The sequence below is a fragment of the Dendropsophus ebraccatus genome, chromosome 11 (genome assembly GCF_027789765.1).
Source record: "Dendropsophus ebraccatus isolate aDenEbr1 chromosome 11, aDenEbr1.pat, whole genome shotgun sequence".
Taxonomy (NCBI): Eukaryota; Metazoa; Chordata; class Amphibia; order Anura; family Hylidae; genus Dendropsophus; species Dendropsophus ebraccatus.
Window position 1 is genome coordinate 68,882,768 of NC_091464.1, and position 26,782 is coordinate 68,909,549.

Below are 26,782 nucleotides of genomic sequence, written 5' to 3' on the forward strand. Positions count from 1 at the left end.
ATGTGTCGGCGAAATTGCTGCTTTTCCTTGGAATTTCTCTTTTGCTAATGACATAAGTGAATTTGGTGTTTTATATGTTGCAGTATACATTTCAAAGCATTACATTTCAGCCTACACAATCTTTAGATATTTCATTTGTAATTCAGATGAAGGAGCGCGTCAACACTTGACACTTCTCAGCACTTTAAATACTGTTTGGTGTTTTAATTACTCGGATATATAAGAACATTTAGAGGATTCCCCGATGTTTAATTAACATATGTCTTTGAAATTGTTTATGTCAAAATTGGGTTAAGTCAATAAAACGAGGATTCCCTATCGGATCCGAATGTGGTCCTGAAGACATGAAACTAATTGCTCCATTCCAATAAGTGACAGGCTTTCTATGCATTGTTGTAAATTGTCTCTCATATCCCAGAAGGTTGTGCTTTCTTGGTGCACTAGAAGTATTTGATATTCATTGTCTTATGTGGGCTTTAAATGGGTTGTCCAGTTTAAAACACCAATTACACCATGTTTTATTATGGAATTCTAAGGTAATATAGAAGACCTCACGATTGGATCTTCATTCTAAGCCAGAGTAGAGAACAGTTACAAAGTAGAATAAATTGCTGTGGAAGACCTGTCTTGTATTATTCATTGATTTAAATTAGCAATTTGTAATGCTTAAAGGGGAGTTACAGGAAAAATCAACGTTTTCCTACTTACATCATAAAGGAAAAGTAGGAGATCTTGGGGGGGGGGGGGGGGGGGGGTCTGACCTCTCTACCCCCCGCTAATTTCCATAGTGTGCCCTGGCTTCTGAATTATGAAAAGAGCTGTGGGGACGGCACATGACCCCCGGCTCTATATATTCCTATGGAACAACGGAAAGAGCCGAGTACGCTGGAAAAGCATTGTACTCGGCTCTTTCCATCGGCTCCATAGGAATAAATACAGCTGCGACTCACGTGCCGTACCCACAGCTCTGTTCATAATACAGAGGCCGGGGCCTGATACGGAGATCGCCGGGGGGGAACAGAGGTCAGACCTCCCGCGACCTACTAAAAGTAGATTTTTCCTGGAATACCGTTGTGGTGTTACTGTAGGGAAACGGAACACTTACTACTTTTCTACAGATTACAACAAATTTCTTGCTGTCCTGGCAGGATGACACTCAGTCAGCTTATTGTCATGGGACCTTTTTGGCAAAAAAGGGATAACAGAGAACCCTTTTAAGCTCTTCAAAAAATTATTTTAGGGAATATAGAGTCAAAGAAGGCCAAAGACTGGTGTTTCCTCTTAGGAAACCACATCATTCCAGTTCAGTTCCCTTTAAAGAACTAATACTATATTTCCCTTTGAGACAGTACAAAAAATATTGCAAGCTTCTTTGGTTATGTACGTGGCTCCTGAATGTTGAGTCTCCCATTCTTATCTAACGTAAGATAATGTCTGGGAATGGACCCCTTTTCTACAGGGAGCCTGATGACAATAGGGAGACATCACATTATACCATCTAAAGATTTTGCCTACTCCCCTCTCCATAGCACAGTAGTATCCAATCTTTATGCAAATGGTACATATCATCTACACATAGTACACAATATTCAAATATATTATGGTATCTATATTTAACCTCCCCCCCTCTATACATGCCTATAGTGCCTATAGGTAAATATTGCCTTGAGCATCAGAAGATGGATCCAAGGTTTCCGCCATTTCCCTTGCCATATACCTATTATAATTTGGGCTTCTTGCGTAGATAATAGGATAGTTGTATAGGGTAAGGATGCATATACAGTTGCATTTCTGGTCAAATTCAGCTTGTTCCCAATGCCAAAGCAGTCACTGTATATTACATTATGAAGTCTGCACAAGTTCATGGTGCAGATCATACACTATAGGCATCCATCAGTATCCATTACTCTTAAGCTGTAATGTGTGGCTTCCCATCATGTGGCATCAACCAGATCTGGTGCACAGTGCCCAGTTACATAGCATGGATTTGTATGTGATCTCGATTTCCTTTCTAGTGCCGTTCTGTCCATCAGTGTAGACAATATCTTTGGTTTTTCTGCTTCTTCAGATGTTTCTCTGTGCATTAACACATGCTACATTTCAGCCATAAGACCTGGTGTAAAAGATACAAGGGCTATTTTTGTCCCTGCGTTTTTTTTTTTTTATTTGCTGTATACCCATTTAATGATGTGCACTCAAAAGATTTCCGTCTATTAGAGCGTCAGGGTTATCCATTTGAAACAGCGATGAACATGCGACTCCAAAGATCCCCAAAGGCCCCGACAGTTGTGGACGTGAAATCTTATACTTCTTCTCTACCTGAACACTTAATCTTACTCCACTCAGTCACATCACCATCCGTCTTATTTAGTGCTTGTGAATGGAAGGAGTGCATGGTCTCCTAATGAGACTACCATGAACGGAACACTCCTCTCACTATGCACTGGATAGCTTCTGGGGTCTCTGGATAGTAGACATTACAGTATATCAGACATATATTCTGTATATATGGTTTAGACTACTACTATACTGCTACAGACATTTAAAAGAAATGGAAATCTAATGTAGTACAAAATGTGTAAATATGTTTTTTAAAATATTATTTATATATTTACAAAATAATAAGATTCAATCCACAAATCTTTTTTCAGATACGAGGAGGAAAACTTATGATCACCTACACAAGAAAAAGTGACGCTGGCAAATATGTGTGCGTTGGTACCAATATGGTGGGTGAAAGGGAAAGCGAAGTTGCTGAATTAACAGTATTAGGTAAGACTTTACTCTAGTTTTCATTATCATCAGGCTATGTTCACATTATGTAAGAGACCGGCGTCCCGTGACCAGGCAGTGTCACGGAATGGCCGGTCTCTGAAAAGATCCGTGTGCGCCCGCATCTGAACTCCCCACAACCTACTATGGGTTTTCTGCGGCCGCTATTCACTGAATAGCAGCCGCAGATAGCTGACATGTCACTTTTCTACAGCGCCGCTAGGGATCCCGGCCGGAGCGTATATTATGTATATACACTCTGACCGGGATCCCTTCAGCCTGTAGCACTACGTAATATCCGTAGAAATCACGGCCGTTGAAACAACGGACGTGATTTACACGTAACTTACGCAGTGTGAACATGGCCTCAAGCTGTAACTAAAATTTCTGTGATTTTAATATGAATTGCAGTCTTTTCATTACTAGGTACAGTGCCATACATTTTGTTACACTCAGTTAGGGGGCTGTTAATATTACAATTTGGCTATTAAGGATGCTATTTGAATGCATAAAAACACATTGAAATATATTATCTGTACCCACAGACTTTAGTTAAAATAGTAGTAGTGCAAAACTGAATACTTTTGACATTTTACTTTCTTTATATCCAACCTATCAGATATTGAAAGTCTAGCCTATGAATGACCCATCAATATTAAAGCCCACTTAAGGTTTAAAGGGGGTTATCCAGCGCTACAAAAACATGGCCACTGTTCCCTTACTGTTGTCTTCAGATTGGGTGGGGTTTTGAAACTCAGTTTCATTGAAGTAAATGGAACTTAATTGCAAACCACACCTGAACTGGAGACAACAGTAGGGGGAAAAGTGGACATGTTTTTGTAGCGCTTGATAACCCCTTTAACCCCTTAACGACATCGGGCGTAAACTTACGCCCTCGCGCCCTGGTACTTAGCGCATCAGGGCGTAAATTTACGCCCGATGTTTCCCCGATCGCTGCGTGTTCACACACAGCGGTCGGGGAAGATGGCCTGCTATAAATCATAGCAGGCCATCATAGCTTCACGGCACGGGGGGTGGTTAACACCCCCCGTGCTTACGATCGCCGCTATTGGCTAATCAATTCAGATCAGCCAATAGTGGCGATCGGAACCTTTCCGGGTCATCGGTGACCCGATGACCCGGAAAAAAATGGCGGTCGGTGCTGTCCGAGGACGGCGCCGACCGCCATTACTGTAAAAAGTAATGTTGATCGCCGTGCCACCGGCCCGATCGCCGTGATCGGGCCGGTGGCACGGCGATCAGAGTCCCACAAAATAATAAATACCTGCCCTGGACCCCTCAGCTAGGTAGCGGAGGGGTCCTGAGCAGGTATTTGTACATTACTCACCTGTCCCGGGCTCCTGATCGGCGTCTTCCGGGTTCGCGGCGTCCTCCGTCATTACGTTCGGTCTTCGGGTCTTTCCGGCGGTCCCCGTCGTCTTCTCTCGGCTATTTTCGGCTCCAGCCTCGTCAATTTCCGGATTTTGCGCTCTGCTGCCCCCTAGCGGCTGATATGTGTAATACACTTATCAGCAGCTACAGGGATATTCAGAATATAGAAAAATTTTTTTTTTTTTTTTTCCAAATTATTTTTTTTCTATTTTCCGCACCCTATCGCCGCTGAGTGTTGATCAGCATCGCACGAAAGTGCGCTGCTAATCAGCAACTCCTCCTTTTTGGCGTAGGGTGTTTTTTTTCTGTAATCTACTGCCACGGTCTGCTTATAAGTGTCGCGCATAAGTGCGGCATTTATCAGCAACGCCTTTGTTGGCGTAGGTTTTTTTTTATACTTACTGTAAAAAAAACACGTAAAAAACACTACATTACATTGAATAAAGTTTGACACTACACCACTACATACCCCATATACTAGTCCCCATATAAAGATGGCCCCCAGGGTGTTTTCGGTATCGGACGCATACGCTATTGTTGCCTCCGACACCGAAACAGCCAGTGAGGATGAATGGGGGGATCCTTCTTTCCTCCATTCATCCTCATCATCCAGTGACGTGTCTGGGGGTAGCGTAGCGTACGCTGCCCCCCAGACACGTCTTTTCCGCCAGTACCGTCCCAATAAGAGATGGCGGTATGGAGTGAAATTCTACTAACTCTGTGAGAGTACCTCAGGGTACACTTACAGATTTGGGGTACGTGCACACTGCGGAATGGCGAAGGATAACCCTTTGTGCATTCCGCAGCTGGCACCCGCCGGCGGACTGATGCGGGCGCGCGTCTCCACCCGTGTCAAAGACTCCATGTTATGCATGGGCGGATTCCGTCGTCCGTCCAAAGAATGAACACGTTGGACGGAGAGCGGAATCCGCCCGTGCATAGAATGGAGTCTATGACACGGACGGAGACGCGCGCCTGCATCACTCCGCCGGCAGGTGCCAACTGTGGAATGCACGAAGGGTTATCTGTCGCGATTCCGCAGTGTGCACATACCCTTAGAGTGTATGAAGGGACACCCGAATCCAGCCCCAGATGCCCCCCTCCCCCCCCCCCCCCCCCCCCCCATCCTCGGAGTTAGTGGGAAGGTCGTCCGGGAACTGATCTTCCCACTGCTGGAGAAAGGTCACCACCGGTACGGGGATAACTTTTATACCAGCGCCCCCTCTTCCGGTCCCTCGCTGCCCTGTAGCTTGCGGCACGATCCGAACATATCAGAAGTAGTAATAGCGCCCTAATATTTAGCAGCCATGGAGCGGACCCAGCGCTTCTGGATATGTGGGACCCCGTATCGCACCAGGACAACATTTTCCAGGTGACGTCCCCCACACTGGAGAAAGGGAGACCCCAGAAGAAGTGCAGAGTGTGGGGTAACAGGGGGATCAGGAAGGACAACATTTACCAGTGTGCCACCTGTCCTGATCCCCCGGCCTCTGCATACCGGATCGCTCCAAGGCGCACCACACGTCACTGGAGTTCTACATTATCTAAATTCTGTCCCTTATTCCTATTTCAGGGGTCACGTTGATCCAGGGATTATTCTGATCGCCATTATGGAGTCGGGGAGGAATTTTTCCCCTGTGATGATGCTACTGTCGTCTGCCTCACGAGGGTTTTTGCCTTCCTCTAGATCAACACAGGTTGAATTTGATGGACACCTGTCATTTCCAACCTTATAAACTAATAATTGGCCTAATACCCCCAAATAAATTAGAATTGTCCCTTTTCCCCAGCTAAGTAGGTATGGCCGCCATTCCCATTAGAGGATGCCATGATGCAATTACAAAGCCTCTGTGCTGCCAGGACAGTAGAAACCCCCCACAAGTGACCCCATTCTGGAAACTACACCCCATAAGGAATCTAACAAGGGGGGCAGCGGGGATATGGCCCCCTGGTGACGGCCACATTTGGGACGTGAAAATGAAAAAAATGGTATTTTTTATTTTCTCGGCACATGTTTTACGTAAGTGCCTGTCACCAGTGGGGTCCATATGCTCACTGCACCCCTTGTTAGATTCCTTATGGGGTGTAGTTTCCAGAATGGGGTCACTTGTCGGGGGTTTCTACTGACCTGGCAGCACAGGAGCTTTGTAATTGCGACATGGCCTCCATCCTCCATTCCAGCCTCTAAATGGCGCTCTGTCCCTTTGGTGGCTTGCCCTGTGCCCATATGGCACATTATGTCCACATGTGGGGTATTTTCGTACTCAGGGGACACTACCCTACACGTTTTGTGTTCATTTTCTTTTTTAACCCCTTGTGGAAATGGAAAAAATCAAGGCTAGACCAACATTTAGTGTAATTTTTGTAAAATTTTTACTCTAAATCATTAATCTTGTCATGATTTTTTCATTTTCACAAGGGGCTAAAAGATAAAAAAAAACACTAAATGTGTAGAGCAATTTCCCCTGAGTACGGAAATACCCCACATGTGGACATAAAGCGCCATGCGGTTGCAGGGTAAGCCTCCGAAGGGAAGGAGCGCCATTTGGTTTTTGAAGGCTGGATTTGGATGGAATGGATTTTAAGGGGCCATGTTGCATTCAAAAGGCCTCTGTGTTGCCAAGACAGTTGAACCCCCCCACAAGTGACCCCATTATGGAAACTACACCCCTCAAGGAATGTAACAAGGGGTGTAGTGAGCATATGGACCCCACTGGTGACGGGCACAAATGTGGAACAATGTGGCGTGAAAATGAAATATTACATTTTTTACACTATAATGTTGGTTTAGCCTTGAATTTATCATTTTCACAAGGGGTTAAAAGAGAAAAAAACACACAATATGTGTAGAGCAATTTCCCCCGAGTCCGTAAATACCCCACATGTGGACATAAAGCGCCATGTGGGCGCAGGGCAAGCCTCCGAAGGGAAGGAGCGCCATTTCGTTTTTGAAGGCTGGATTTGGATGGAATGGATTTTGAGGGGCCATGTTGCATTCAAAAGGCCTCTGTGTTGCCAAGACAGTTGAAACCCCCCACAAGTGACCCCATTATGGAAACTGCACCCCTCAAGGAATGTAACAAGGGGTGTAGTGAGCATATGGACCCCACTGGTGACGGACACAAATGTGGAACAATGTGGCGTGAAAATGAAATATTACATTTTTTACACTATAATGTTGGTTTAGCCTTGAATTTATCATTTTCACAAGGGGTTAAAAGAGAAAAAAACACACAATATGTGTAGAGCAATTTCCCCCGAGTCCGTAAATACCCCACATGTGGACATAAAGCGCCATGTGGGCGCAGGGCAAGCCTCCGAAGGGAAGGAGCGCCATTTGGATTTTGGAGGTTGGATTTGGCTAGAATGGATGATGAACGCCATGTCGCATTTACAGAGCCCTCGTGCTGCCAAAACACTGGAAACCCCCCACAAGTGACCCCATTCTGGAAACTACACCCCTCAGGGAATCTAACAAGGGGTGCAGTGAGGATATGAACCCCTTGATGACGGGCACATTTGTGCCATGAAAGTGAAAAAATGAAATTTTTCCCTTTCACGTCACATTGTTCCACATTTGTGCCCGTCACCAGTGGGGTCCATATGCTCACTGCACCCCTTGTTAGATTCCTTGAGGGGTGTAGTTTCCAGAATGGAATCACTTGTGGGGGGTTTCCAGTGTCTTGGCAGCACGAGGGCTCTGTAAATGCGACATGGCCCTTGAAATCCTTTCCAGTGAAATTCAGCTTCCAAAAGCCAATTGGTGCTCCTTCCCTTTGGAGGCTCGTCCTGCGCCCCCTTGGCACTTTATCGCCACATGTGGGGTATTTCCGTACTCGGGAGAAACTGCGCTACACATTTTGTGTCTTTTTTTTCCTCTTATCCCTTTAAGAAAATGAAAAATTGAAGGCTAGAACAACGGTTTAGTGTAAAAAATAAATTTTTCTTTTTTCACGCCATATTGTTCGGAAAATCTGTGAAGCACCTGTGGGGTCCAAATGCTCACCGCACCCCTTGTTACATTCCTTGAGGGGTCTAGTTTTCTAAATGGTGTCCCTTTAGGGGTGTTTTTTAGGTTTTGGCACCCCAGAGCCTCTGCCAACCTGAAGTGGTACAGTCAGAAATGACCAAATATAACGGAGGCGTTGAAATTCACTAGGCGCTCCTTTGTATCTGAGGCTTGTGGTTGCGTCAAATAGCGCAATAGGGCCACATATGGGGTATTTCTGTAAACTGCAGAAACGGGGCAATAATTATTAGGGTGCATTTCTCTGGTAATAGGTTTATAATTATGAAAAATATTGGATTACAATAAAATCTCTGCACAGAAAATTAAAATTTTCAAATTTCTTACACACTTAGCTTTTATTTCTGTGACTCCCCTAAAGGGTTAAAACACTTTCTGGATATGCTTTTGCAGAGTGTGGGGGGTGCAGTTTCTGAAATGGGGTGCTTTGTGGGGCTTTCTAACATACAGGTCCCTCAAATACACTTTGAACCTGAACAGGTCCCTAAAAATATCTGATTTTGAAATTTTACTGAAAATTTGGAAATTTGCTGCTAATGTTTTAAGCTTCCTATTGTCTAAAAAAAATTAAAGATCGTTTAATAAATGCCGCCAACATAAAGTAGACATGTTGCTAATGCTATTTAATATATAATTTATGTGGTATAACCACTTTCTGTATACGCAAAAAAGTTTCAAAGTTGGAAAAATGCAGTTTTTCACATTTTTTCACATTATTTGGGTTTTTTTCATAAAGATTTGTTATGATTATCGACTCCAATTTACCAGAAATGTAAAGTACAATATGTCACGAGAAAACAATCTCAGAATCAGCCGGATAGGTAAAAGCATCCCGAAGTTATTAATGAATAAAGTGACACTGGTCATATTCATAAAATTTGTCTCTGTCATTAAGGCCATTTCAGGCTCTGTCCTTAAGGGGTTAAGGTGTCTTCCCCATAAAGAAAACCTTTTTCCATATAACCTATTAAAGTTAGTCCCCTGCTTGTGCTACCAGACTAAAGCCCAAGTAAAAGCAGCTCCTAGTCTTGTAGTCTTGGCATACCCATCTTTTTACATGTTTAGTTTTCCATAATGCTACTTATATGAATGCCTACAGCTTCTACCAGCATTTTACAGCTTATAACTTGGGATTCTGTGAGCTGGATCCATGGCGATCAGCTGAACTCTGGGTTAGACGAAGCTTTCTTCATGAGATAGTCCCCCTTTAAATAGAAGTGGGCACTGTCTCTGGTGCAGCATCAAGGGTTGCTAGAGGGTCAGCAAATGAGAAAATTCCAATGAAATTCTATTATGTACCAATAATCTCAACAAAATGTTTTTTTTTTTTTTTTTTACCAAATAACTATCTCCTCCCAAAAACTTTTAAAAATATCTTTATCTTAAGTTTATGAAAGTAAAGATGTATTGACTTACATATTGAATTTACTACTTAGCTGCAAGATTTGTAAAGTTTAAAGAATTCCAATTTGCTAAAAGTTCTAATTCCGTGATCTAGGCCAAAAGACAAAAAAAAAAACCTCTTGAAAATATTGTAGATGACATGAAACCGTCAACAGCAGATAAACAATGTTAGCTTTTTCACAAAACATCTAGCTTTAATCTAATTAGTTTATTCTGCGTTATAGCGGCACAGAAAAAAAAAGTCCCATAGGATAAAATGCTTTTGTTGAAACAGGTGCTGTTTGTTATTTTTGGCTGTAATAAGTGAGAGAGAACATTTTAGTGATTGCCTGTCATTATAATTATATCTTCTGGAGAAGAGTATTAAAGAGTATTACTAATCCTGGAAAGAAAGTAATCATCATTTTTTGCATTCTCTTCATGGTGATAGTAGAAGTAGCTAAGTTGGGCTGCAATTATATATGTAAAAATAACAGTATTTAAGCTCACTGGGTTATTGCGTTCTGATTTGTCGCAGCTTCCGAAAGTGTCATGTTCCATCTTCTGATCAAAGTGTAAAATGCGCCCTTAGGAGCAATTATTAGTGTCTTCTGACCAGGATTAGGCCACAAAAACGTAAGGAATCACTTATTGACTGGCGATGGCCGGCTAGATTCATCGTCTTTTAGGATTCATCGTCTTTTAGTTTACTTGATTAAGGGGGAAGATTTTTTCTGTGAAAAATATATATGATAGCAAGACGAACTGGAACAACTGTGGAACAGGTGGTGCCCCTGTAATTGAAACTACATGATCCAGTCATGAATAAATAAACCTTAACATTTTCATCTAATCCGCAGTCTTGGTTTTACACCTTGACTATCGTCAAGGGCGTTAAAAAAACTTTTTCAGCTATTTCCTGGTATTTTAGAGCTGATTTGTTAGCTTGTCCAGGAAAGCTAAGTTTTGGCATGGTGAATGTTGGTAAATCAGGAGAAGATGGCCACCCTACCCCTGGGCCATCTTGCCCCTGATGATGTGTACGGGACCAGCTTATCTGGCAATTACCAGAAATGCCAGATGGCCAGTTCGGCCCTGAACACCATTTATCCCCTTCTAGTCATTATAATAAACATGCATGTGTGACCAAGCCTGGATGCATATGGGGGAATTGAAAAAAATAAGTGCTGGCCACCAACGCATTTGGCTAATATTTACATATGTCAACAGCTTTAGGTATCTGCCACAAGATTTCTAATTTCTCAATGAGTTATATAATGTTTGTGTTGATGAAGTTGTAATCCATTGAATATAAATAAAACATATATTATCTCACTAGAATTACTTTGTATTTACTAACAGAAAGACCATCCTTTGTAAGGAGGCCAAGTAACATGGCAGTCACAGTAGATGACAGTGTTGAATTCAAATGTGAGGCTCGAGGTGACCCCGTTCCTACTGTTCGGTGGAGGAAAGATGATGGAGATCTGCCCAAAACAAGGTACTTCAGACTTTCTTTTTGGACACAAAATAAATAAATAAATACCAAATAATCTATTATTTTAAAGGATGTCTTAACGTTACATATTGGTCATATTAGAACCACTGTGGTACCAAAACATTTTCCTAAAGTGACCATAGAGGTAAGGTTTTTCCTTGAGCACTATAAGGCCGGGTTTACATATGTGCGGCGGCTTTTCCCTCCGGCGCAGGAGAAAAGCACCGGAGGGAAAGGCATCACTGAACTGATCCCATTCTTTTAAATGGGACAGATCAAAATATGTGGCGGTGAAGTAGTGGCCGCCGCATCACCGGATGTATCATGCAGCGCCGCACTCATTCAAACAAATAGAGTGCCTGCCTTGCCGGGCAGGACACATGCCGTTCGGCTCTGGCATCCGGCGTTCTGCCAAAGAGCAGCACAATATATATACATAAACATATCTCTCCCCCTGTGTGCTCTCCCCCTCCCCTATAGCACCCCCCGTTGCTCCACCAGTAGTATATAGCCCCCTGTTACTCCCCCAGTAGTATTTAGCCCCCTGTGCGCTCTCCCACAGTAGTATATAGTCCCGCTGTGTGCTCTCCCCCAGTAGTATATAGCCCCCCATGTGCACTCTCCCCCTCCCAATTAGCCCCCCTGTGTGCTCTCCCCCTCCCATATAGCCCCCTTGTGTGCTCTCCCCCTCCCATATAGCCCCCCTGTGCGCTCCCTCCTTGTAGTATATAGCCCCCTGTGAGTTCCCCCAATTAGTATATAGCCCCCCTGTGCGCTTTCTACCGGTAGTATATAGCCCCGTTGTGTTCTCTCCCTCAGTAGTATATAGCCCCCACGTGCGCTCTCCCCGTCCCAATTAGCCCCCCTGTGTGCTCTCCCGCTCCCATTTAGCCCCTCTGTGCACTCTCCCCCTGTAGTATATAGCCCTCTGTGAGCTCCCCCAATTAGTATATAGCCCCCCTGTGTGCTCCCCCGCAAATCCCATTGAAAATGACAGGAAAAAATACTGGGGGAAAAAATGTCAACTGATGAGAGCAACTTGTGACAACTGATGGCAACTGATGGAAACTGATGGTTTTTAATGAAAATAAGGATAGAAAAACTGATGACAACTGATGCATTTTTGGCATCAGTTGTGACATCAGTTGTGGTCAGTTTTTAGACAAAAACTGCAACTGATGCAAACTTATATATGTAAACCCAGCCTAAATAGTCTACTGGGAAAAAGTTTGGCAAAGTAGTTCACCTTTTACTAGGTGGCTTTCCCTTAAGGCAAAGTTTAACTCCTCTATGAAGCCTTAGAACATGGCTTGGAATTTAGTAAGCCAAGCCAGAAACTCCCACAGAAGGCAGACTTACAGCTTTCTACAGATGGGTAACTCCACCTTCTGCGGAAGTTTCTGACTTGGCTTACTAAATCCCCAACCATGTTCTAAGGCTTCATAGAGGAGTCAAACATTGACCTGAAGGGAAAGCTAGTTGGTGTCAAAAAGCTCCCTTTTTCGCAAGTGGCTATTGGCATTCTTTAATTCCGACTCTGATTGTAGACACATTTACCTGAAGTCACATTTGGCTCTTAGACTCTTTGCATGTGACTGCAGCTGATTCCTTTAAAAACAAATATGGACTAAAGGTACTATAAATGTTAAACTATTTAACTAAAATAATGTGACTATTTCCTATGTAGAAATGATTGCAGTCATAATAAAATATCTTCACATAAATGTGGTTTAGAGAAGAATGTTCATCTGATCATGGCCAAAACCTTACCACTAGACACTTCTACATATTATTTCTGATTTACAATGTTTTGACACCCTGAAGGTATGAAATCCGGGATGACCACACATTGAAGATTCGGAAGGTCATAGCGGGGGATATGGGATCGTACACGTGCATCGCGGAAAACATGGTTGGCAAAGCAGAAGCATCGGCTGTTCTTACTGTTCAAGGTAAGACATGGAGACCTAAGAGTAGATAGACAAGACATCCACTGGTGAAGCTAATAAAAGAATAATGTCACTTCCTATACCGTCACTAAATGACGATACAATTAAGCCATTAGAGATTTATTTTTCATTGCAATTCATATTTACATGTCAAATTAATTTCACATTGATGTATATGTTTTTCTTGTGACTTTTATATTTAGGTCACATTTACATCCCGCTCAGAAGCAATATATGTCAGTCTCCGCTGGATGCCAGTACAAAGCCAATAATTCATCTTGCGGGGATCTTGATTTGCATAGAAACTCATTTATGTTAATTACCGTAGCATATAGATCCGGAATTATAGAAATTCTCTATGTAAGGAGAAGCATGGCATTCTTACATTAACCACTGGTATTAGGGAAAGATGTTGATTTATAGATCCAATGGAGAAATAGGAAAATGCAGATAAATAGACGTTTATACTGTACTTGCTGGACAACATAAAATCACCTAGTGGTTGTAATGGGGATTGCAGCCACGTGAGGGTATTGCTAGCATATCGGGATAAGGTATCGAATTGGTATTGTGAGTCCTTAAAGGGTTTTCCTGAGATGTTTTTACTTGTTCACCTATCCACAGGATCTCGAGAACAACACAGCGACTCCTTTGTTTCAAATGGAGCCACGGATCATTGTGAATACTTGCTGCTCCATTGTTCTCTATGCAGCATTGGACATAGCCAAGTGCTCCATTGAGAACAAAGGAGTTGGGGTGCCATCCTAAACACCCCTAGGGGGCCTAGGGGGCAAACCCCCTGAGATCCCATACTTGTCTCCTATACTGTAAATGAGGGGATAAGTAAAAATAATTCAGCAAACCCCTTTAATGAAATGTGGAGAAGGGTAAAGGTGTTCACTACAACCCAATATATCAGCTCCCTGTATAAGATCAGCGTCTATTACACTATACAATACATAGGCATATTAATCTTTTGTGGGAAGAGGCCATCTGCATGTTTACAGAGTAGATTATTGGCTCTGAACTTCCGACTGTAATCTGAAGGTTTTCTTCAAAGGAGGTTAAGAGCAATGTATCTTTGAGGGTTAGTGTTTAGCGGGATTTAGACTTTCATCGCTTTAACCGTGTTTACCTTTAGTATTGATCCTCTATGATAAAAGGATGATGAAAAGAAGTACATTCCTGGCCTGGATATGCCTGGCCTTCACATATCACAGCTACCACTCATCTCTTCTTTTATTCTATAGAAGCTAACATATCACATACATGGGAGTTGTTATACAGCCCAGTAATGCAATGACAAAAAGAGGGAAGCTTAGCCAAGGGCAACCAATCCAAATCTAGCTGTATGTACATAGGTATTGTTACCAATCATACAATAAATCTTTTTGTAGTTATTCAGAGAGATTTGGAGGAGAGCCTTTTATGTCAAAGAATATAATAGAGTTCAAAATGGTGCTTATTGATTAGGGAAACTGCTTACCCATGTCCTTGGTGCTGTTGGGTCTGTAGGCACAATGGCCACCTTTTTTTATAGAGACTTATAATCTGAGCTTCTATGAATATGGAACAGCCCTAAAGGAAGATGCTTGTCACAAAGGGAAAGGGAAAAATATGGATCGCTATATGAATGAAAACCACATACGAAAAATTATCCACAGTTTGGATAGTATAAAACTTGTGTCAAACCTAAAGGAAGCTTAAAGGGACCTGCCGATAGAGCCTAACAGGGGACATTAGGCAAAGGGACATCATGCTTTCAATACCTTACCATACCCCCTCTTACCATACCCCCAATGAATCCTGAGGCTTTTTCTCTGCAGTGGCTATCACTATAGAAGGGTGGCCTGAGTATTTATTTGGGGTATGGTAAGAGGAGCAGTCGACCATTTTGATGCACCAAGGGGAGCTCTGTCCAGTACGCTGAAGAGCTGCATTTGGATATTACTAAAAGCTTATTTCATTGAAACAGCCCCTAATAAAAATAATATGGCTCTACCTAATGTACCCTATTGGGCTTTGTCAGCAGGCTAGGGGCCTACATCTGTCTTTAAAGGGGAATTATCAGCAAGTTAGATGAATGTAACCTACTGATATGTCCCTATTGAACAGGAGACGCCGAAGATATGTTTCTTACCTTCCTTTTCGGCGTCTTTCCAGTGCAGTTAGTCATGTGCTGCACAGTCCAGTGAGACCATTAGGAGCACTGGGGCACCCGTTAGGAGTACTGCCCCTCCCCCCATAGAACCTATTAGCCCCCGTCAGCCCGCCTCTTTCTAATCATAGATAATGAATGGAGCCGGTGGGTCGGATGGGGGCGGGCAGTGCTCCTAACTGGTACCCCAGTGCTCCTAATAGTCTCACCAGACCGTGGAGCACCAGGATGGAGGTAAGAGACATACCTTCCTCTTCGGTGTCTCCTTTGCAATAGGGACATATCAGAAGTTTAGATTCATCTAACCTGCTGATAGTTTCTCTTTAAAGTGTACTTGTCGTTAAACAAAACTTTTTATGTTTTACAAGACCCTTAACGGATGAAAAGTATAAGCTGGTAGAAGCGTGCGGAAGTGGGCATCACTCCCACGCTTGCTGTATTCTTTATCCCAGCGCTTCTCAAACTTTTTCTACCGGAGCCTCACACAACAGACCAAGTCAATGCCTGGGCCTCAGCACACTGACCAAGAGGGTGCCTGGGCCTTACTACATGTGGTGAAAGTCCATTTAAAAACTAAAAATAATGCTAGGGCTACCTGTCACCCATCTCCCAAGCTCTAGATACTAATAAAGCAAGTACAAAATAAATTAATAATGTTGCTAAAATTGAGATTTTTGCAAACAACAAAAGGACTGTGGAAATCATACTTAATTTTGTGAAAACTGGAGAAGCACCGCTCTATCCAATTGTACTAGATGGGCTCCATTAAAAGTCCATCCTGTAAAACTGGAGGGGGATCACAGGTTGCCCACATTATTTTTTCTGAATGGGGCTCCATAGAATTTCTTGGAGGTGGCTCAAAGGATCCAAAAATGTTGGGACTTTTGCTCTAATATGTAGAGTAAGCCAATGAGGTGCTCATCAGGGCTGAGGAGTCGTAGCCAGTTTTAGGTGGTCAGAGTCAGAACACCTTACAAGTCCCTGAGTGACAAGTGGCACCAAAGTTTCATACTAATGTAAGCAGATTACTGAAAAGATTTTATACTTTATAAGATGAAGTTCTCAGTTCAAAAAATAAAAAAAAAAGATCTTGAAAAGTAATGTTTGTACAAGTCGTCAGACCTCACACATGACTTATGTCAACTAATATCATATTTATTATATCTCTTGGAGAATACCCTTCCTGGAGAAAGGTGAAGCTGTGCTTGTATATTATCCTTAATTATATGAATTTTCCTTGTATTAGGCTCCATTCATATGGTGTTATTACAGCTCTAAATAAGGTTGGAGAAAGCAGGAACACATACCTTTAAACAAAAAACTCTAATCCCATGATAACATCCAATTCTTTTTTAAATTTATAGTATTCATCCAGAGTTATATAATGTGTCCCTGTTAATGCTAAGGTAAAGGATGCTATACTCCAATACTCCAAATGTATCTGGTAGGGCTCATTAGTGTACCTTAATGGTACTCTGGAGAAAAAAAAGTTTTCAAATCAACTGGTGTCAGAAAGTTGTATAGATTTGTAAATTACTTCTATTTAAGAAATCTCCAGTCTTCCAGTACTTATCAGCTGCTGTATGTCCTGCAAGAAGTGGTGTATTCTTTCCAGATCTCTGCTGACACATCTGTCCATGTCAGGAACTATCCAGGGCAGTAGCAAATACTCATAGAAAACTTCTCCTGCTTTGGGCAAATCATGTCACGGACAGAGGTGGCAGAGAGCACCATGTCAGACTGCAAAGAATACTCCACTTCCTGCAGGACATATAGCAGCTGATAAGTACTGGAAGGCCTAAGATTTTTAAACAGACCTTGTATACTTTTCTGACACTAGTTCATTTGAATTATTTTCCAGAGTACCCTTTTAAGGCACGCTTACTTATTAGAAGTAGGTTAATGGTTGAACAACAATTGCCTAATGAACGATTATTTTGCCATTGCAACCATACACATTTTAACCCATTCAGGCCATTATAGTTGTTCATACTAGTGAAACATAAACAATCACACCATGTGATTTCCATTCCAAGACAATGTTCGTAGATTAGTTTCTATCAGAAATTCAATGCCTAGGATTGAATCGAAATACAGGGTTGGCCTAAAGTAGGTGGACAGTATGTGTAATAGGGTTATAAAGGGGGAGATTTATCAAACATGGTGTGAAGTGAAACTGGCTCAGTTGCCCCTAGCAACCAATCAGATTCCACCTTTCAATCCTTACAGACTCTTTGGAAAATGAAAGGTGGAATCTGATTGGTTGCTAGGGGCAACTGAGCCAGTTTCACTTTGCTCCATGTTTGATAAATTTCCCCCATTTCATAACCCTATCACACATACTGTCCACCTACTTTTGGACCACCCTGTATATATGTGTGTCTCATCTTCATAAGAAGCTTTATGTATAGTTTTGAAGCATGTGTGGAAACAGTAACATATTAGGGGAGAACAGACCAACTCCATGATGATATTGCTCAAGGCTAGGCAACAATCTTGGCCAATGAGCCACCACCATGCTAACTGAATTCTGGGTAATTTTTGGAAATTTCTCTGTTTAGTTTTTCAGTTCCGTAGAAAATTTGAAATTTTTTCACAACTTTTTGGATTGAACATCTTGAATAAAGAGTTGCTTCATTTGTAAGGGCCTTACCAAATGGCCTTAATAAATGGGAGTCCACCTCACAGATCAGTGGCTTAGAAAACCTGCAGGGAGGACTGCACGATCAGTAACCAGATGCGGCCATTTGCTGTCATCACTTGTTGGTCGCCCATCTCCGTTTATACGGTGAAATGGGTGGCTGACGGGCAATCATTTTTTGATGGGTCAAAACAATCCGATCAGTGCTTGCCCAATCATCGACTGATCGTTGTCCTATTATGCAGGGCGATATCAGCATGTCCCATGCTATATTGCTCTTAGTTTTTAGTATTTCAAGGTAAAAATGGTTCAAAATGTCCATGATTATGTATGGAGTATGCATGAAGCCAGATATGCTCTCTCTCACTATCTCGCACTTGTTTCTGTATGTTCCAGTAAAGCGAACAGCTGTGAAACAGATACAAGCCTTAATATGTTAAACATGATGTGCTGGGAGTTTTCGTGTCCTGGGGAAGTCGGTTTTAATTTGTGTCCTTGGCACATTTTCTGTAGCGCTGTAAATATTTTACAGATTTTCATTAGATGTATGACACAATAGTCTCTGTTGTAGATTATCCTCTAGTTGGGTAAATGACCTTTGGACGGTAATGGCTTAAAGGGCCATTATCCTAAATATACTCAAATTACAGAAGTGAGTCAGTGTTCATTCCAGGGAATGAGTACTTTAGTGACCGATTCAGCGCCCAAAAATCTCATGAGTGTAAGTCTATTGGAATCAAAGGCAATTCAGTATTGACAATAGGTACCATAGGTGTCTTTTGTCCCTTTAGATAGACCAAATTGAGCCCCTATGTTCCCACAGGTTGTTTCTGATGTGATTATTATTTATTTTATTATACACTTTGTAATAAAATCTATTTCAAAACCAATGAAACCAATGCTTGTGGATGGGTTTCCACAGCCACTTTGTAGAAATAGGTGAGATATCACTTATTCTAGGAGCAGAATCAGAGAAGATTTGCACCATTAAATTTCTATGGGACCAACTCAATAGAATTCAGCTGTGGGTTTTTCATACATTTGCAGCAAATCCATAAAATTACATATGGATTCTAGGTCTAATGTAGTAAATGAAAAAAATCACTGTCCACCCCCTTTGTTCTGAGAGTGATAAGCCCCAGCCAGAGATAGCATCTCCGGCTAAAACAGTAGCATAAGGCTATGTTCACACTACATAATTTTTCAGTAAAGAACGGATAATAATTGCATTGGAATCACTGTCCGTTCTTTACTGCAGATGTATTGTCTGCAGGAACACCCTGAATGCGCCTGACGGCCATACCCTCCTCTCCCAATAGAGAACACAGGAGTGCCCGGCTGTACCAACTGTCTCTGTGTAATGGGAGGATGGTGGCTGGATGAGAGAAATAACTGACGGCCAAAGAATTGTTTGGCCATCAGTTATTCAGGGTATATGGCCGTCTTTAGACTTTTGAAACTCCTTTTGCTTAACAAATGTCCCAATTTACTGTATTAGTCTGGAATGAGACTCTGAAGTATTTTACACCAAACTTTTCCAGGGAATCGGCATACTCAGAAAGCAGAATAACTATTAAAAGACTAATGAATCAATGACCAGTGCATTACATTTGGGTTCAACAATTCATACAGCTCTAACAATGGTTGGATTTGATACATTTCCTCCTATTTTCCTTTAACCTTAGTAGATATTGAATGAAATCTATGACTGGGGTCCTTGTTTTAAAAATTTCAAGTAAAAAATATGTTATAGAAAGCAGAATAAACTTTTATAATCGTTATAATTTTTACAATCAATTTATTTTGTCATTTTATTTTCTTGTTTATCATTTCTTGCATTTTTTTGTTGTTGTTTTTTTATGTTTTCTGTTCATTTTATTTCACACATTTTTTTTTTGTTTCTTTTTATTTTTTAGTTGTTTCTGGTAAGTTGGAATTTTCTTAATCATCATTTTCCATTCATCCCGTTATACCATGGCTGGAATGCCACCCCATCATCTTCCTCATCACTGGCCTCTATTACCCATCAACCTCTTATGTTTCATTTGTCACGAGCAAACCAGAAATACTGGTGGGAATTACATCTGCCTGAGAACACTGGTAATTGTGACAAAGTTATAAGGTACTGTGCTCCTGATACTCTCTGGACCATATAGTTGTCCGTTTTATTGAAAGCAATCTGGTTTAAAGGGAGCTGTTTCTTTTTCTATCTTCTAACATATTTCTTTTAACATACTTACTATAGAGTGCTTTATGTTGCAATGTAAAATAATAACTCTGATGACATCATTAACGTTTCTGTGTGCACTGGAAAAACTGCACAAATCCATTGTACATTGCGGGAGAATAGTAAGACCATTTGATAAATTTAACAAAAATTGAATTGATATAAAAAGATGCGTAACAGCTTAAAAGGGTTATCTAGAAAAACATGGCCGCTTTCTTTCAGAAACAGAATCACTCTTGTCCCCAGTTTTTTTTTTTTTTTTTCTCAACTTGATTCTATTGAAATGAAAAATCCTAATTGCTAAACCCCAGCCAAACAGGAGACAGGAGTCATGTTGTTTCTGGATGAAAGTGGGCATATTTTTCTAATCCTGAAAAATAATAAACAAAACAAAAGTTTGAAAACAATACTTAACGATAAATGTCCTTCAAAAAGTATGGAGTCCTCTTTGTTGAAAATGGGTAAATAGTCCCTGTGGCTGATTTGGAACTCCTTTATAATTTCTTTTATTCATGGCTAGGTTCTCATGGGTGGGGCAAACTTTTGCAGTGGCTCCGCCCATTTCTCTGCCGAAACTTCTTAGCCTATAAATTTGTCCAAACTTGATTTCACTTCTTTTCTATATGGTATAGAATAAAATGCTGGGCTTTCATATTCCGGGATTGGAGTGGGATACTGTGACAATAACCAGATTTGGAATAGTTCCCCTGTTTTGATATTTCTTATGGTTGCTCTTCTTCTATGTGTCCCTGCCTATTCAGTAATGATTAACTAAACCATCTTTTAATGTGCTAATATCTAACTGTAGCTTAATACAAAGCAGTTTCTAGTCCCGACTGTATATACTGTAAAGGACATTGTTTCCTCTATATACTGCTACAACATTTTATATGTAAATCAGGATAATTTTTGAAATGCAAACTTGGTATGCAAAATTCTGAATACTTGCCCCAAGCCTTTAGATATCTCGGCATGAACATTATTTAATGTGCTGAGGGAAAAATTATATGGCATGAAGGCAAATAATTCCACACGGGTGGGCATCAAAGCTGATTTAATAAGGAAATTTTCTGTGGTCGTCAAAACAGCCATAACAGTCCTATGGCTTTGACTAAGTCATTCTGGCTTGTTCCTTATTCCACTGCATTGCTCTCATTTTCCATAACTCCTCTTCTTAGTTTGTGAATCCTTTCCTTTTCTTTATGAATTGAATTTTCCGTTCTTTTTCTGGCATCAGCTTGCTTCTCTAATTCTAAGTTGGTAAAGTTAACAATAATGTGCTGTGAGTATTAAGTGACAAATGACATGTACAAACCATACTGTATGCAGTATGTTAAATATGAGTACAGAAAAATATGCATAGAGTACACCACCCATAAGACCATGTTTTCATTCTGTAGAAGGTCATTAGCAGATAGTTTTGGCTAACCGCATGGTAAAGGAGTAGAATGTCTTACATGAATATAATGTGTGATGGCCCATCAGATTCCTATGTACCACCCATTAATTGTTTAAATTATTTTTTTTATGAATTGAAAAGTAGGCAACTTTCTGCATGTCAGAGAGACTTTCTGATCTCTCATTGTTAGAGATAACATCAAGTAAGGGGACACACTAGTTCAAAGTGTAGACATAAGGTAGAGAATTTTTGGAGGGCAGCTCATACAGGCTGTCGATATAGGGGCAAGCATACAAAAACAGTTTCCATGTAAGAATCAAATGATCTGTGTATAGGTGCAGAGAGAAAGTAGATATCAAAAATTGTTGTCCCATACTAAGTACAAAGAAAGACTAAAAAATGTGTCCATGGCCTTTAGGTTGACACTCAGTTCAGATTTTTTTTTCTCTATTCCAGTTCTACAGCAGCTCAGGATTGAGGATTAGTGTTGAGCTAACTTGTCGAATTGTTCAGGTTGGGCAACGCTGGGTATTTGACCTCCGTTGTCTGGAGAAGTTGGATGCCGTCCTAGGTCTGCCAGGAACACCTGGATGCAGCCTATGGTTTTATCCATGTTTTTCAGGACTCCCTTCTCCAGATGCTAGAAGTCAGATGCAAAGCGTTCAGGATTCAGAGAATGTTGCCAAATCCAAACAGTTTGGCAAGTTCGCTTAACACGGTTGAGGACCCATTTTGTTCTTCTCAGATGTCCACCTCTCTAATTTCATTTTTCTGTATCCAGAACAGTCTCGCTTCATAGTTTAATGAACACTAGCGTAATATATGAATAATAAGGTTTCATAGTGGCTCATAATCAAGTAGAGGTCACAATAAACAATAACTTAATGAAAAAACTTAATTTCTCTCTTTTAAAGTGCAGATTTTTCCATTTTATCTCCAGGAGCAACGTCATATTTCCCTCTAAGATAAATAATTGTTACTGTACCACGAGTAACATATGGTTTTTTACACATCCTGTTTATCGGCTGGCTGAAGTGACCATATCAACTGTATAAACCAACTAAAAGGAAACAATCTGCTCGAAATCGCCCTTAAGGCAAATGCAGATGTGTAATTTCAATTCTCCATTTGTGTTGTTTTATAACGTAATGGAGTAAAATGCATTGGCCCAGCTTCAACTCCCAGAATACATTGAGATAGTTTTGACTTCTAGAAATCCACTGAGAGAGTCAAATTCTTGATGAACTGAACAGACCAGGCTACCATGACATTCATTTTAATATCATTTCAAAAATTGCTGAGGAGGAGGAAAAATTAATGGTACCTTATAGGCCACTTTTACTGACACATATATCTTTTTCAGAACCTCCAAATTTTGTGGTGAAGCCTCGCGATCAGGTGGTTGCATTGGGACGTACGGTCACGTTTCAGTGCGAAGCAACAGGAAACCCTCAACCAGCTATCTTTTGGCAGAAGGAGGGCAGCCAGGTAATGGATTTTAATAGAGGAACAAATATCCATGAAATTAAATTGATATGCATCAAATCTCCATCACGTCGTCCTTGTAACTGCTTTAGCGTGAGAATAGTATTGAATTACTGTAAGCACCTTACACATTGCTCCTATTGATTTGTCGCTGAGGACGAACATCAGCTAAATTTGGATATCAAAATGGCTGTCATCGAGCTAAAGAAGGCGCATGCATCATCACCGGCAGCAGATCCATAAATGAAGTGACAGGTACAATTTATTTCACATTAGACGTGTATTATTCCAAGATAAACAAGGGTTTGATTACATCAGTTAAAGGTCATCCATTTATCAAGCCGCAACCTAAGATTTCTCATTACACCACAGAGTGTTATGTAGTTTCATGCCTATGATGCGGCTTTTAAAATAGATATCCGCATCTCGTATGGCAAAAGAAAATACAGCAAGGTATTTGTAAAGGGCATATATGCACTGATCTGACATAGCATTAAAAACCGCTGACAGGAGAAGCAAAGAACATTGATTATCTCGTGATACTGTCACTTGTGAAGGCTTGAGAGATACATTAGGCAGCTAGTGAACTGTCTTGACGTGGATGTGTTGGAAACGGGGGAAATGTGATCTAGTAGACTGGAAAGGAGCGAATTGTGATTGCTAGATGACTAAGTCAGAGGATCTCCAAACTGACAGGTGTGGTAAAGTGCTTCAAGTATGCAGTGGTTAGTGTCTACCAAAATTGGTCCTAGAAAGGGCAACCAGACAAGGTCATGAACACCCAACATTCATTAATGTGCTCTTCTTCCAGTAAATCCCCACCTTTCTACTTTAAAAGATGTCTTGCTGCCAGATATCAGAGATGACAGTTTTACTTTAAAGTATACCTGTCACTTTAAGAAATGTTTTGACAGAGACAGGTCAAATGTTTTGATTGGTCAAGGTCTAGGTGTTCAGACTATGACTGATCCCTAGATCAGAGAGTAGGAGAGAAACATGCAGATAGATGTGTGTGTACCTGCGACCTAAACTGTTCCATAGACTTACAGTACATTGAGATTTTTTAAAAGGGACAGTGCCCATTTAATAAATTTAATAAACGTTAAATCTATATTCCATAAAAAAAACCTCTAAAATTAATTAAAAATTTGGTATGTAATTAATCCACAAAGTCTCATCAGCACAAGAAACAATAGTGTGTGGGTGCATGTCTTACCAAACCAGACCCCGGTTCGTATGGAATAGCAGAATAGACAAAGGAGACCACACTTCCAAGAAAATTTCACTTTTTTAACTGTTTTTGCACTGGTGTGATTAAAAAAAAGTGAAATTTCCTTGGAAGTGCGGTCTCCTTTGTTTATTTAGGTATGTAATTAAATACAATAAACCTCTGTTCACAAATATTTTATAGCTCCCATTTAAGATAAGATAGTGCTAGATCTAGAACACAGTGGACATTGTCAGCGTCCAATGACTTACAAATTGGAATATCATAATGGTGCACAATCCACAGCCCCCTACCTCTTGCATAACTACACTTCCCATCATGCCTGGACAGCCAAAGGATGTTTCGGTATGAGGGGACTTGTAGTAGTGCAACAGCTGGAGGGCTACCGGTTGTGCAGCACCCGACTTTTAGGTTCAACCAATATGTCAAATTGAGAATATTATGTGAACATAGCCTTATGCAAAATGCAAAAAAAAGCCTAACAAAATTTTATAAAGTAATTAAAAACTTTGTTACTTGAGCAGTAAAGTATATATATATATATATATATATATATATATATATATATATATATATAAAAAAATAGCATAGAGTTGTATAGAATACAGAGTAACGTTTAAACATTCAAATTATTAACACTTCAATTTTTGTGTCTTTAAAATTATTGTTCCTCAGTATTACAAAAAGGCTTTGTGACAAGTTCCCAATCACCAGCTATGGGCTAGAATAAATGTATATATTTCTTTTCTGAATAATAACCAAATTCAGAACTTTCACCTCGAGATATAATAGAGCAGGTATATTTATTGGAATGATAATACAGTTGTAGCGGCAGAGCTTAATGACATCTTACATGTGTATTTTGTGATATGTTGCGGAACGCATTGAACTGTGAATATTTTTGCATATAATTAAAATGGGGGCTGCGCTGTAGGAAAGGAGATAGAAGGGTGGCTGAGCATGCCTATTGCTCTAGAACATAACATTCCTATCTCTGCCTCTGCAATTTGTCTGTGACTGTCCCTGGGGTATAGTGAAATGAACTGGTAATACATTTAGTCATTTTTTACTTTTTTTTTTTTCTTTATCAAGAATTTTGACTGTACTTAAACATAAAGGTAAATAGAAAAATCCATTTATATTCCTAGTATTGTTTTAAACAATGTATATTTTAGATGGAAAATGGGATTTCTACTCAGTAATGTATGCTTAACACATCTGAATAAAAATCTTCTTTCCTATTATATATGTATTTACATATAAATGGGTAAATAGGTGTTGTATTAAACAGGGAAAAAGTCGTGCAAATAAAACAAGATTTTATCCACTTTTTTCATGTTATTTATTCCAAGCACTTTTTTATTCATAGATTTTTCTTTAAAGGGGTTCTCCAACCTCTAAAAAACAATGGCCATCATATTAGATCGGTGGATTTGACACCCAACATCTACCCATCTGTGCTTCAACCTCTTTGAACAGCTGATCAGTGGGAATTCCTTGGAGATGAGCCTCCACGGATCTGATATTGATGGCTTATCCTTAGGATAGGCTATGAATTTTAGAAAGCTGTCTTACACAGAAAGATTATTCGGCAAAAATAGTTATAATTAGGGATGGACCGAACCGAGTTCGGTTCGGGTTCATACGAACCCGAACTCTCGGCAATGATTCCCGCTGTCTGCCCGCTCCGTGGAGAGGGTGGATACAGCGGGAGGACCGCCTGGAAAACTGGGATACAGCCATAGCCATAGGCTGTATCCCAGGTTTCCAAGCGGTCCTCCCGCTGTATCCACCCGCTGCACGGAGCAGGCAGACAGCGGGAATCTGATGTCGAGCGTTCGAGTTCTTACGAACCTGAACTTCGGCAGTTTCGGACCGTCCCTAGTTATAATGTTCAAATTTATTTGAGGTCCGGCAGACCTCCAGCCAAAGGTTATCCCTAATCCTACAGAGGCATAACTAAAAGCCCCAGGATTTTTTACTAATGTTTATAGGGCCTTTAAAAGTCCCAAAGGTCCTTTATATGGCCCCATGAACATTAGTAAAAACTGAGCCAGACCTGTTTACCGGCCAAGTAACTAATGTGTATGGGGGACTTCTAAATGTCCGAATGCCCTCCCCTCTAGACTGAGAATACAAAAGTTTGGCCATTTGGCTCTTACAAGGGATCACTGAGGGATGATGATGGTTTCAAAAGTAAGACATCCTGGTGGTCTCTTCTAATGCCATGAGTTTGCATTTCTACTATATTTCCCACTTTTTGTATAGAAAAGCCATTAGGCTGTTTTGAGAACCTTAAAGAGATTGGTCTCTTCCGTTATCCTAAATGGTCAGTTTCTCAGAAAAGGTCCTTCTCTACAGAGTTTGGCTATGTTCACACAACGTCAAAAATAGAGAAAAGGCAGCCGATTTTGCTATTTCAAATAACGTCCGTTTTTGCGATTCAACTGACTGCAATGGCAATGCATTGAAATCAATGGAAAGATGGACGTCCAATGCACACAATGTATTGCATAACGGACGTTTTTGCCGCGGACATCAAAATAATGAACATGATTATTATTTTAGGACATCTTTTGCAATCAGCGAACGTTTTTTATTAGTTGTGCACACATAGTTTTTC

At 40.7% G+C, this 26,782-nt stretch overlaps 1 protein-coding gene across 4 annotated transcripts in view; it reads left to right on the plus strand.

The window, feature by feature from the left end:
• The window catches only part of ROBO1 (roundabout guidance receptor 1), a 314,224-nt gene that overhangs the window by 212,488 nt on the left and 74,954 nt on the right, over positions 1–26,782 (plus strand). For all 4 annotated transcript variants that reach the window (XM_069945645.1, XM_069945646.1, XM_069945648.1 and 1 more), the window contains 4 exons: positions 2,652–2,772; positions 10,937–11,075; positions 12,897–13,024; positions 22,810–22,934. In XM_069945645.1, coding sequence (XP_069801746.1) covers positions 2,652–2,772; positions 10,937–11,075; positions 12,897–13,024; positions 22,810–22,934 — 513 coding nt within the window. The remainder of the gene's footprint in view (positions 1–2,651; positions 2,773–10,936; positions 11,076–12,896; positions 13,025–22,809; positions 22,935–26,782) is intronic.